General features: G+C 38.9%; 1 protein-coding gene across 12 annotated transcripts in view; it reads left to right on the top strand.

Annotated features, from left to right (window-relative positions):
- The window catches only part of MAGI2 (membrane associated guanylate kinase, WW and PDZ domain containing 2), a 789209-nt gene that overhangs the window by 760862 nt on the left and 16004 nt on the right, over positions 1-12343 (top strand). For 9 of the 12 annotated variants that reach the window (XM_074903401.1, XM_074903395.1, XM_074903400.1 and 6 more), the window contains one exon: positions 7830-10819. The exons of 1 other annotated variant lie outside the window; for it this stretch is intronic. In XM_074903401.1, coding sequence (XP_074759502.1) covers positions 7830-8629 — 800 coding nt within the window. In that variant the 3' untranslated portion in view covers positions 8630-10819. Of the gene's footprint in view, positions 1-7829; positions 10820-12343 lie in introns of those variants that run through there. 2 more of the 12 variants (XM_074903405.1, XM_074903406.1) reach the window with 2 other exon arrangements.

The following is a 12343-nucleotide window of genomic DNA, read 5'->3' as shown; positions in this document are numbered from 1 at the left end:
GAATTCCCTATGGATGTAATTTATATTTAAGGGATGAAGAATGACAGGGTAACCAGGAGAGGCTAAAGCAGCACCACAGGGTCATCCAAGTCCTGGAGGCAATCCAGTCCACCTGATCTCCAGGGCAGAAACTCTGAGTGCTTCTGAAATCATTAGTTATCTCCTGTATTAGCCTGAAAGTTCGCAGGCCACTTACTTGCAGTGACCTGCGCTCGCTATAAAGCGCCTGATGGGAGAGGATGGGTGTAGATCTCTCTGTCCACTCACTCAGCTTTGATCCACAGCCTCCAAAAGGGCTTCCCAGAAGGCGCTCCCCAATGCTGGTTGTGTACGCATTCAACAGAAGAGCAGACATCTGTTTCCACAGGTCTTCTGAGACACCTCTCTCTCTGACTCTGTAAGGCAATTAAATTATTATCTCAAGTGATTAGGAGAGTAAAATACTGGTGAAGCAGTGTCATAATTAAAAAACTAACTCAGGGAAAGGGATTTACGGAGGATGCACTGGGTATAGTGTAGGATCAGAAACAGCACAGAATAAGAATAGGAACTCTCCAAATCAGATCAATCACTTCCCATGTTTCTTTGTTAACCATCTTTGAAGAATACATTACATAAAAAATTGAAAAGTGCTTTCATCCACAGTGCTTTCTACAGATTAAAGCCAACACAAATCAATGTGTGTGACTTTCTTGTTTCAAGAAAACATTCGATATTTTTCTAAAGTTTTTTTTAAATTTTTTTCCTTCTAATACGCAGTTTTGCCCTCTTTGCCCCAAGTTTAAATTTTCCCTTTCTCTCTGTTCCCTTAGCCCAAAAAGGAGCAATATAATCTCCTGAGCTTCTGCAGATTTGGTATTCCAAGCATAACTAACAATCTGGTCTTTCTGAAGTGTGTTTCAATAATACTCAAATTAGATCTGTGAACATGAAAGCACTTTTTCTACCAAACCTCCATGCAAAGTACAGAAATGGTGATGAAAGTGAATTTTACCTGAGATGAGATCATTCAAAGTCTCATCATATGGCCCTTGCAAGAGTTCTATGAACACCATCTCTGCTGTAAAAATATTTGGGACATGTTCCATTTAATATCTAGGTAAAGTATACAATGGAAGATTACTATAATGGACCCAAAGGAACTAAATTTTTGCTCATTGGTAATAATTAGTAACATGAAAAGAAGTAGGACATCGGAGTATCAATGTCACTGGGAACTGAATAAAGCAAGAAGTAAAGCTGTGCTTCCCAGTGTTGCAATAGGTCAATAATTGAATTTTCTGCATGCAAAATTAAACATTTGAAGTTTACAGAGATAAAAGTATTCCTCACCCCACATTTACAGTCACATCTCTTCAGTTCTTGTGGACATCTGCAGAAGCCATGCCACCAAGAATTCCCAGTGGTAGTAGTGCCTCCCTCTTCCAATATCAGACCAGTGACAAAAATAAAAATGCACAATGACTTTTGTGACAGTGAGACTAGGCCTAGCATTGTTTCATACTCCAAACATTAGTCTTTCTTAATTAATACTTTTACTTTTCTGAAAACGCTGAGCACAGAAGTCAGAAGTAAAAGATGCTCAGATGTATGTTTGTTCTCCTGTAATCTTTCATGACTTTGTTAGCACTCTGTTTACACTGACCAACTATCCTCAACCTTTGCAAAAAACAAATGTGCAAAGCTAAAAACCCAAATTACTAGAAAGCAGAAAAATTCTACTCTTAAGCAAAGTTACATTTACAAGCTACTATAAACAGTCACCATGACGTTACTGAGTACAAACAGGCAACCAGTATAATGAATGTGGTTACATTAAGATAGCAGGAAATTAGATTAGGTTTTCATTGCATCAGAAACAAGACTTCACAATACCAAACAGATCGCTTACTGAAATGAATGTGTAGGGAAGGAAAAGTAGTTCGTATACCAAAATAACTGAGTATAACCTGTATTTATTCTTATAAGTATATATGGCATGTATGTCATTTCTGTACATAGAAGAAACATTTTGCACCCATAGCACACTGCTGTCATAGCTTAAGGGAAAAAAAAAAAAAAAAAAAGCGTAAGGGCAGTACTAATGATGAGAAGGCTATCCTAGATGTGCCCATGGTGACTGACCAAACAAAGGACCGTATCACAGCAGAAGGTGCCTAAATTCAATGAAGTTTGTTTCCAGAGATATTGACATTGAGGGATCTGAACGTGGATAAGTACAGTGGAAGGAGAGCCAAGCAAAGTGTAATTTTAAGCCAAGCAAAGTGTAATTTGTGAGAAAACATTTTCATAACACTATTGAATAATTAACAAGAAGTGTAAGTTTATAGCCAGAAGTATAGGGAGCCTGTAAATTGGGGGAAGAGCCCATTGCCACTCACTTTACAGGTGAGGCTGGGAGAAAGGGTAATATATTGTGTCATGTTTGCATGAGGCTGGCAGCTGGACAGAAGGTACCCAGAGCTTTTCTAACCTTCCAGAGATCTCAGAGAATCATTTATTTCAGGAGACAAAGGGTGCTGTATGTCTGGGTTGCGGAACCTCCAGGATGAAAGATTAAAGAATCTTTAAATATTCTGAAATATCCCTCCTTAGAGAGCGTGAAAGACAAGCTGCAGGAGACCAATGCAATCAGGAACATCACAGACATGTCAACCTATAATGAGAAAGAGCCAAATGCATTCCTGGTGTAACCCTGCCAACATTAGTGGATACTCACCAGGGGACAATTTGTCCCATTTTTGTTATTAGAAGCATCTGTAAGAACCGTTTGCCACCTTCCGGCAATACATAATTTCAGACAAAAAGTTGGAAAGAAAAATAAAGCACCATATTTTTTATTTAATCAAAACATCTTTAATTCCCTAGGAAAATAATTTGGGGAAGATACAAAACCAGCTGCTTAGACATTTCAGGAAATGTTTCATTCAGACTACTGAAAGCACTGAACACTGTAATATGTTGCTCATTATTCACATAATGTGGAGATTTAAAAGGTGATGAGATTTTATTTTACTTAAATAATAAAATGTGATGTCATGTTTACTTAACATTACTATTAAATATTAAATAAATTAATATTAGTACTTTATGGTTAATTTTATCTAATGAAAAATTCCATATTCCTGATAAACTGTCAATCAATTATTTAAAATATTTTGATGCAAAAGAAGAACCTAGTCATAAATCTGAGGTCTAACCACTCTTCAGCTGACATCTTAGCAGAGCAGATAAATAAGCACAGCAAGACTAGACATGACAGAATCTTAGAAGGACAACCTGTAAAGAAAACATAAGTATTGCAGGAAACTAAACAAACTTATCAGTAGGCTGAACTCTTTCCTCTGACTTAGTACCAAGGCAATGCTCAGATAGTAAGACAGGCAGACCTCTGTCCTCCATTAACAGTAAAGCCAGGGTTCTTTTGCTAGTGGTTCAGACATAAACCATCAGCAAGCACTGGATCCAGGTAGAAGACAAGTAGAGAAGTAAGCAATAGTACCCTCATTTCCATTCCATTGAACCGTGTGTGAGCTGAGGTAGCAAAGCGAACGATCCATGTATATGGCAGTTCTACCTCAAAAAGCCTCTAAACAGAAAACTTCTGCTCCTGATGTTTCCCCCTTGTCACTCTTCTTCCAAAATGGCTGTGTTCATCTCCTGCTTGTCCTCCTACACACTCAAGATCTTGTGTCTGTGGTGTCTCTTACTCAGTTAGCAATTTACTCCTTGCCTGGGAGTTATGCAAAACAGGTCGTAGGTGAGTCATTCTTACACATCCCATGGAGAAGTGCCGCCAACCTGCACGACAGTAGCTTGTGGAAACTAAAAGCCACCCAGAAAACACCTACTAAATTTCACCAAATCAAATGCTATCACAGTGACAGATTATAGTGCTGGTCCCAACTCATTTATCTTGTCTAAATTAGTAGGTCAAGGGAGATTTTCTCCCTTCAAAGAAGGGAGGAAGGCATGTATTAGCTTTCAGTGAGATGTATACCTTTAAAATCAATTTCTCCCACAGTAAGGATGATATCCATAGTGACAAAGTCAGAAACAAATTTAAAACTACATCATCCCTAAATCTCTCCAGCAGTTTCAACAAAATGCGATATCCTTCACTTCTGCTTGTAAGTCATTTGGGCATTAGTAGTTCATGCTCTATTAAATAAATAGTCTTCAGTTCCTCCCAGAGGTGAAGGGAGAAAAAAGTAAAAACATTGCTTTGTCTCTCGTTTAGTATGTTTGCAAAATATTTTGAGATACTTTGGAATAACAGACAGTAAAAATAGGTTATCTTCACAATTACACATAGGTTTTATATAAAGCTTAAAAACTATAGAAAAAATATTTATTCAGAAATATTAACAACTCTTTCCAAAATGCAGCTATAACCTCAGAATAAGCATAAAGATAAATCCTTAGTTTAGCTGCTCTACAGCATAAAATTTTGCATTTTTCTCCTGTTTATATTGGTTATGAAAAAGTGATCATTTTAGTGCTGGTTGAAGAAGTCCAAATGAACCCTTATGGCTTGAACACAGCTTTTTAAAAGGTTTTTCTTTTGAGCAACAAATTACTTACATTACTGCACTTTGCTCTACTCTAGTAATTTTGATCTTTTCCTATAATGTTCAAACATTAAAGTCAGTTGCAATACCCTCACATCAGGATTCTCCTCACTAGCCAGTGACATATTGCAACAATGGCTTGTTGACATTAACATCTAGCAAGGCTGAGGATGGCTTTCTATATAATTTCATTTCATTTGAAATAAAAAAGCAGGTTATGATGGGTTTTGGTTGTATCAGACTGATGGTACTTAAACCTTATAGAAAGCCATTTGGTCAAGTTCTTACTCGCAAGTACTATATTGCCACAGAATATGAATGATAGTTTTATTTCATGGCAGCTTATTCCCTCAGCCACCTGAAATACAGCCTATATAGGCGCCACCCCAGCAAATAGGCCAGGCACAGTATTTTAAACAAACTGCAGCCAGTGGTCCACCTGGGCTTCTCCTACAGCCAAACTCCCCTTTAAGACGTGACTACAAGTATTCTTGCTTAGTTGGCCAAGTTGTCTTTCTCTTAGGGTTTTTCTGGGAGAGAGGCAGAAATCCAGTAGTGCATATAATATTGTATGTCCTAGTTTATAGGTATCTATATTTATGTATCATTACATATAACAAATACATCGCTTCACTTTTGTTGAAGTAGGTCCTAAGCAGCTATGATTTCTCACTGCAACATTTGGTGGTTTTTCCCTCCCCTTCAAAAAAAAAAATAGAAAAAAAAAAAAAAAAAAGAAAAGTGTCTAGGGAGACAGTCCATTAATAAATCAGTTATCTCTAGGGTATAAAACAGCAGGCCACTCACCCCCAGGTCTCCTCCCCTGAGTGTCCCAGAAATAACTAGTACAATATTGCCCTTCGTGCCTCAGAGGAGCCATGAATGTTGTTTACCACTTTCGGTTTGAATGGTGGACACCTGGTTTGTCCTCCTGGATGCAGGACAGCTGATTTGAACGTAGTGGCATATTTTGCACAGAGTCAATCTTATTACCTGAATGCATCTTGCTGCTTCAGGCCATTTGATGGGGTTTTTTGTGTGCAGCTGATGCTTCCCAAAGTAACAAGCTATTTGTGTAACTTCAGATGCTCTCAGAGCCTTGTACGAGATCTGGTAATGGCCCACCACTCTTCACTGACACTCAGTGAAAAACATGATCTTGTGGACCACTGGGAAAGAATACTGTAGTTAAGTCAAATATGTTGGTCAGGCCAACACTCGGCACCACCTCTACCCAACGGAGGTGTGACAATGCTGTAAAAAGCACAAACTTAATTTTCTAAGGCCCAAAGTGGCTTGTTTAGTGATAGCTCAGGTACCTCACAGGTGCACAGAGGCAGCTTCATGCTTCTCGGCAGAGTCCCAGAATAGTTTCAGAGAACGAGGCAAAGTGACTTGGACCTCATGCATAGTCCCTGATTCAGTCATTAACCAAATTGGGATCCTCTGGATCTCAGATCTAAAAAGAGCTAGGGTGGGGTCTGTGCCTCCCCCATCTGACACAGCCTGTGGTACTCTACCAGGAGGGCAGTGCTGAAGAGCAGAGGTAAAGAACAAGCCCATTGAAGTAGATGATTTTTGTAGGCAAGTTCCTAAGAGCTGATCACTCCACATGCATGAGCCTTCCTTTTATTTTTTCTTGCTCAAGTGCCAAGCAAGGAGCAGATGGTACATTACTCAGCCTTAACTGGAGGGTAAGAAAGTGTGATTTTTAAAAAAAAAGAATCAGTTGAGACCTTCAGCCCATTTAGATTCCCAGCTCAGTTTATTTGTCTTACACGGAACTTGTACTTTCTACCCCTCTCAAATGCTAATCCTCTCCACACATATGCTCATTATGCAAAAGCATATGACAAACACCATCTGGGAAAATAAATAGCTCCTTAGCTAACCGTGCTGCTCCCTCCCTTTACGTCACCCACCTCACTATTGTCTCTCCTATTTTTATCTGCAAGACAGCAATCACTCAATCCAGATATTAACTTTAAAGTGCTGTCTCAGGCAAGCAAGCTGCAGATTCCAGGCTGGGCAGTAAAACCCATTTCAGTTTTTGAGGTGATGTGCATCTTCATGATAAATTGAAAGGAGCCATAAAACTGCGAAAAAGAAAATCTGTATCTTTTTAAAGGACAGTTGATATCATTGAGAGATACTAGTCCTGACCTGCAGAAGTCCATGCTTGTTTTTCAGCTAGAAGGCTACATTTTCTCCCCCCTGAAATATGCTGCTCTTGCCATGAGTTCCACCTTGTTTCCATGGATTCCTGAGATAGTCCTTCCTCTCTGACAGATTATTGCTCATACTGTTCAGAGTCAGGCAATGGTGCTAAATAGGGAATGACATTAGCCAAGTTCAGTGATTTCTCTAACCTCTATGTGGATGGGTAAGAATAGGAGTCATGCTGTCATTAGTCATGATGGATTTGTTGTCTGCCAGAATGTTAATCAAAAGAAATGAGGATCATGTATGCAAGAGAAAGGCATTTCAGAGTATTCTGTTTTTTATCAATGGATTAGGAAAATCATCATGATTCAGCAAAGGAGATACCTGTTTAGCTAAATTAAACAGGATCTGCACAATCTAACCATATTGTCTTGAGACTAAGTAACCCGGAGAAATTAAAAATGCACAGCCAAGAGACTCAGTGGCTGACGTTATGACATAAAGGCAGAGGTTTGTAAGTACCCTGTAAGAATTGTGGGGCCATAAACACTGCAATATTATATCTGTTTAGAAAAAAATATGAGAAAGAATTCAATGATGACCTTATCTGAGCAACAAATTCTTGTCAATTATTATATGCTTGTAGGGACACGTTTAATAGATGGCAGAAAGTCCTTCCCATTTGTCCTCAGAGACAGCGCTGATATTGCCCAGCTAAGAAATCCATTATCCAGCTACAAAAGAGGCAATTTGATTTCATGAGCACGTGCCTTTATTATTTTAATAATAATTTAATGTAGGTGGAAGAAAGCAGAATCTGTATGAAAAAAGACTGAGGTTTCCAATATTTGCAGTTACCAGCCCTGTGGTTCTTGCTTCTCCTGGACTTTTTTCTTTTTTTGTAGGGGGTGGGGAGATTATTTTTTTTTTCCCTTCATTGACTCCCCTGGGAGTTTCACCTCACCTAAGACAGAGGAGTTTAAGTCTGCTATGTGGTTTGGGTGTTGATGTTGCTCAGAATACATATGCCTATGCAATACATGCTTTGTGCTGCTGAATACTCTCTTAACTCCCTTCTCTTTGTTGTTACAACAGACGAACCAAACTCCTGGAGTGCTCCCTCTGCCACCTCCCCAGGTCTGTCGGAAGTAGCTCTTTCCCTCGACGACATAATCTCACCATTATCTTCATCACACATAGCCCCACCCTCTGACCCTTCTCACCAGATAAGCCCAGAGCCAACATGGGATATCAAGAGGGAACACGATGTAAGGAAACCAAAGGAGCTTTCAGTGAATGGTCACAAAAAGAAAAGGTTAGGAGAACAAAGAGAAAGGTCAGCAAGTCCTAAAAAGGTAGACAGGTCAAAGCATGAAGAGGCTTCTTGGAAAGGATATTCAGAAGGCAAAAATAAGACCACTGATGGTGGCAGGCCCACCTCAGAAGGCAAAGTGGTGGGACACAGCATTATGATCGAGGCTGGCGCGAGAGAGCACGTGTGTGCTGGAACCAGTGATGAACAGTTTGGGAGGCTGAGGAAGCCAGAAAGCAAGAGAGGAGGATCTCTTAGCAAAAAAGAAGATCACAAATCCGCAAATACCAGCGAGAAGAAGTCAGCTGCAGCATCCGACCATGTCAAGCTTGATACAGGTGCTACCAAGACGTACAGTAGCAACCGCTGCAGCTCACCTGGAAGTGATACGGACCACAGCCAGAGGGACCCTGATGGGAAACCCAGCGAGTTCCCCAGGAAGGGACATCTCCACTCCATTAGCACTCGCAGCACCAACACCACAGTTCGAAAGGCAACGGTCTCTCCGGGGCCATGGAAAATCCCTGGCTCAGATAAGCTACCTAGCGTCCTGAAGTCTGGTACTTCTGCCATGAGCAGATAAGCAAGGGACTGTTGCCCTCTAACTGTCTCAAACTGACACAGAACATTCTTCTTAGTTTTTGTCTCACATTGGTTTGTTTTAATTTATTTTAACTATCACACATATACACAAAGCATTGAGGAATGAAAACATTAGTGTGTAATTCCATGACAATGTGCACAGTATCTAATAAGTTCAAAAGCATATAGTCAACACGGAGATTTAAAATCGACCCTAAAGTCCCAGTTCCATTTTAGGGACTTTGGCAGCTATGGAAGAAACCAAAACAATATGAAGGACAGTACATCAGAGAAGGATAGTGCAGTGTAGCTTTAGCATTTTTTTCCCACTGCATGAAGGACTTGGATTTCATTCAAACTTTATATCAAGAAACTGGAACAAGTTAGAGCAATCACAAACTGGAACATCGCCTTAAATAAAACTGCACGGAGCAAGCTGAAACCGAGAGAGGATCTTTTCATGGAGCTAAAATGTTGTAAATAAATTGTTCTCGACATATCTAGACAGGGGTTAAAGGGTTTCTTTGAAGCATCGTTTGGAACTGTACACCCATGACACATCTCCACTGTTAACACTTTGGGATAGTCCACGTGGTACCCTGTAGCATAGTTCACTAGGAGCTACGGGAGGAGTGGGGAATCCAGTGGATTAGTTTCTGTGATACCATTTCTACTGCCATTTTTGTGAACAAACCATGTTTCTTTACATTGGAAAGGAGTTAGGGTGGAGTTGTATTTGCAAATTATTCTTAAAAGCGATTTATTACCGGTTCCCCAAATACTGCAAGATAGCACACAAACCAATTGGTCAGGCTCAAAACCCAAACATCTGCAAGGCCCTTGCAATGAAAGGAAGAGTGCTACAGAGAAAAAGCTGCAGTTTCCTTAAGGAAAGGCCTTTCCCTCCTGCAGAAAACGAGAGCTTCACTTATCAACAGTGCTATGTTTCATACCCATCTACATTTAGCTAGGACACTCTCACCTTTCATCCCCGCAGTCTGGCAGAGCAGGTGCCTTTCAGGCACACGTTAACAATAATTAGACTGGTTTCTGAAATACAGTTGTCAGTGTCCTCATTCAGTAAATTTGATATATTTCCATTTTTAAGATGGTTTCCATTTTATCATTTCTTCCCTACCTCCATTTTTTTTTTTTAGTCTTTTTTTGTTTTATCTTTCTTGCTTGTCTGTTTTGAATTTCAAGCCTTAAGTGCCAGGTAAACATTCCAGTCTGCCTTCACAGGAAATAACTCCGAGTTCAGTCAATCAGTCATTATCTTGTTTCAAAAAGATGCGTATGTGTCTGTGTAAGTGTGCATATGCTTATTTGTCTGTCAAAATTAAAACAAAATCCTGGGCAATAATACATTGGTAATTAAAAAAAACAAAAAAAAAAATCAAAACATAAAACAGTACTGTCAAAAATTCATATTTAAAAATTATTGTTCTCTAACAATCTTAGTTCCTCATATGCTCTGCTGAAGAATTAGATTGAGATTGGCTTTGTTCCAAGAAATTAGCACATTACTGTATGTCTCAAACATTGCACTGGACTGAGAAATTTATAGGCATGTTTCTTCCTGTCCAATTATTTGAAAAGCCTCAAGTCAAGGATTTTGCAGCTTTCAAACATTTTTTTTTAGAAATAAAAATCCATTTATAATTTCTAAAAAAGCACAAGTCCATGTAGCTGTTTACAAAAACTCTTATTTAATGAAAAAAAATCTTTATCCCCTGAACTAGAATCCAGTATAATTTGCCATTAATTTATTGAATCTGATTTTGGACAATGCTTCTGTAGTGTAGATGCACGTCCCAGTATCTTATTTTTATGTATAAAGAAAGTAAACAATGAAATCTGAAAAACAGTTGAGATTATGCTTGCATAAACTCTAATTTGCACAGTTCACAGCTACTCCTTGTGCAGTAATTGCTTTATGCGGCTGTAATCGATAACCTGTGAAGACAGCACATCATCTAAACCCCATTCCAAATAATATTTCTGTGTAGTGTTAGCTGTGAATTTACCCTGTACAGCTCTATCTCTATAAATATAATTCCATGTATTAATAGTCACAGAAAGGCTGTAAGTGAGCAACTATTTTTATGAAACGCACCACTATGGATAAATTAACTTTTACAGAAATCTTGTTTACTGTATGATATTCTAAACCACTGTCAAATAAAATATATATCCAAAAATCTTTTTTTTTTTCAGTTGTACATAGTCTGTGTTAATTTTGAATGACAGGCTTCAGTGTTACACCAAGAAATAACCCTTTACATGCCTATGAGTAGAATTAATTACCTACTCCATTATAAAAACAGAGCATGCTCCATTTTGATTTCGTATTCCCAAAGAGGGGTACAATTTATGAATATACATGTAGGTGACCAAACAATTTCCATATAGGCAAGTTAAGGTATATGAGGCTACACAGATGCAGAGAAATCTCTTATTCCCTCCAGTCCCAGGAGTCACAGGACCGGGGTGACTAGAGTCCCAGCACTTCTGAGCACACACCATATATACAAAAGGCATCTGGCAGCTCTAACTCACCCTAGAAAGGTTTGTTTACAAGCTGAGTGAAGGGGGCATAATTTGATTTCCAGTTTACTTTACAGATACAGTGTCTCAGAAAATATCATAAGAGGAAAAATAATGGTAACCAGAAAGCCTCTTCTGGGGCCTAATCCATGCTCTGCCAAACAGAACAGAAAAAAGCTCCTTACCTTCAGTTAGGCAAAATAAATCACCAGTTTACAGACTGTAGGCACTGTAAGATGTGATGGCTGGAAAACTACCAATATTTTTCACACAATATGATGGTTTTTTAAATAAATATTTCCTTTTTCCTTTAAAATATACTTTTCTTTAAGCAATAATAATTTGCCTTCATACACCCTGAGCCAGTTTCTGCAGAGCTTGTTTTTCAGAAGATTAATGTTCCACATCAAACCCTTCAACCAGCTGAACTAATAACATAATTTTTCATTACAATAAACACGTATCAGATTTGAAGCATCTTTAATACTCAAAAAATATTTGCTGCTCTTTAAGTAGCCACCATCTTCATTGTTGGCAATCTGAGTATGGGCCTGATTCAGGCCCAGAGGTATCAGAGGGATGCGTGCTGAAGCAGTGTATCCTCACCCAGTCTAACTTTTTCTGTTAATAGCATGTCCTTTCTCTTTTAAACATAGTAGTACAGCGTTTGCATTGCATTGGCATTCTTATGACCCCTTTTTATCTACTTGTTCATACCTATTCAATAACAAAGGAAATTGGATGTTAATTCTGATGTAGATTCTCTGCTCCAAACTTTAATACATGGGTATCAGTAAGCTAGCCTGCATGTGATCAACCATGCACATTTGGGGAGGGATTTTGGTAAAAACTTGTAGGCAGATGTTGGTGTAGCCCTTTTCTTAATCAGTGGCAAATGTTGGCTCTGGGTATTTCTCTTCCAGGTATTCCTCTGCTCAGTATATTTAGGAAGTCCACACTAACTGCAGAGACTGGAAGAGCAGATTTTCAAACAAGTTTAACCAAAATGCTAGAAAAATTAACAACTCTCACAAGATCTTACCAAAGATGCCATTTTTTCTTCCAGGAAGACGCTGGACTGACAGCTCTTCATTTAGGCACAACAGAGCACAGGCTGCACTGGTTTCACTACACTACTCTCCCTTAAACAGGAGGGTCATTTGTAGCC

Source organism: Athene noctua, chromosome 3 (assembly GCF_965140245.1).
Source record: "Athene noctua chromosome 3, bAthNoc1.hap1.1, whole genome shotgun sequence".
NCBI classification, from domain to species: Eukaryota; Metazoa; Chordata; class Aves; order Strigiformes; family Strigidae; genus Athene; species Athene noctua.
This window is presented reverse-complemented; position numbering and strand designations above follow the sequence as displayed.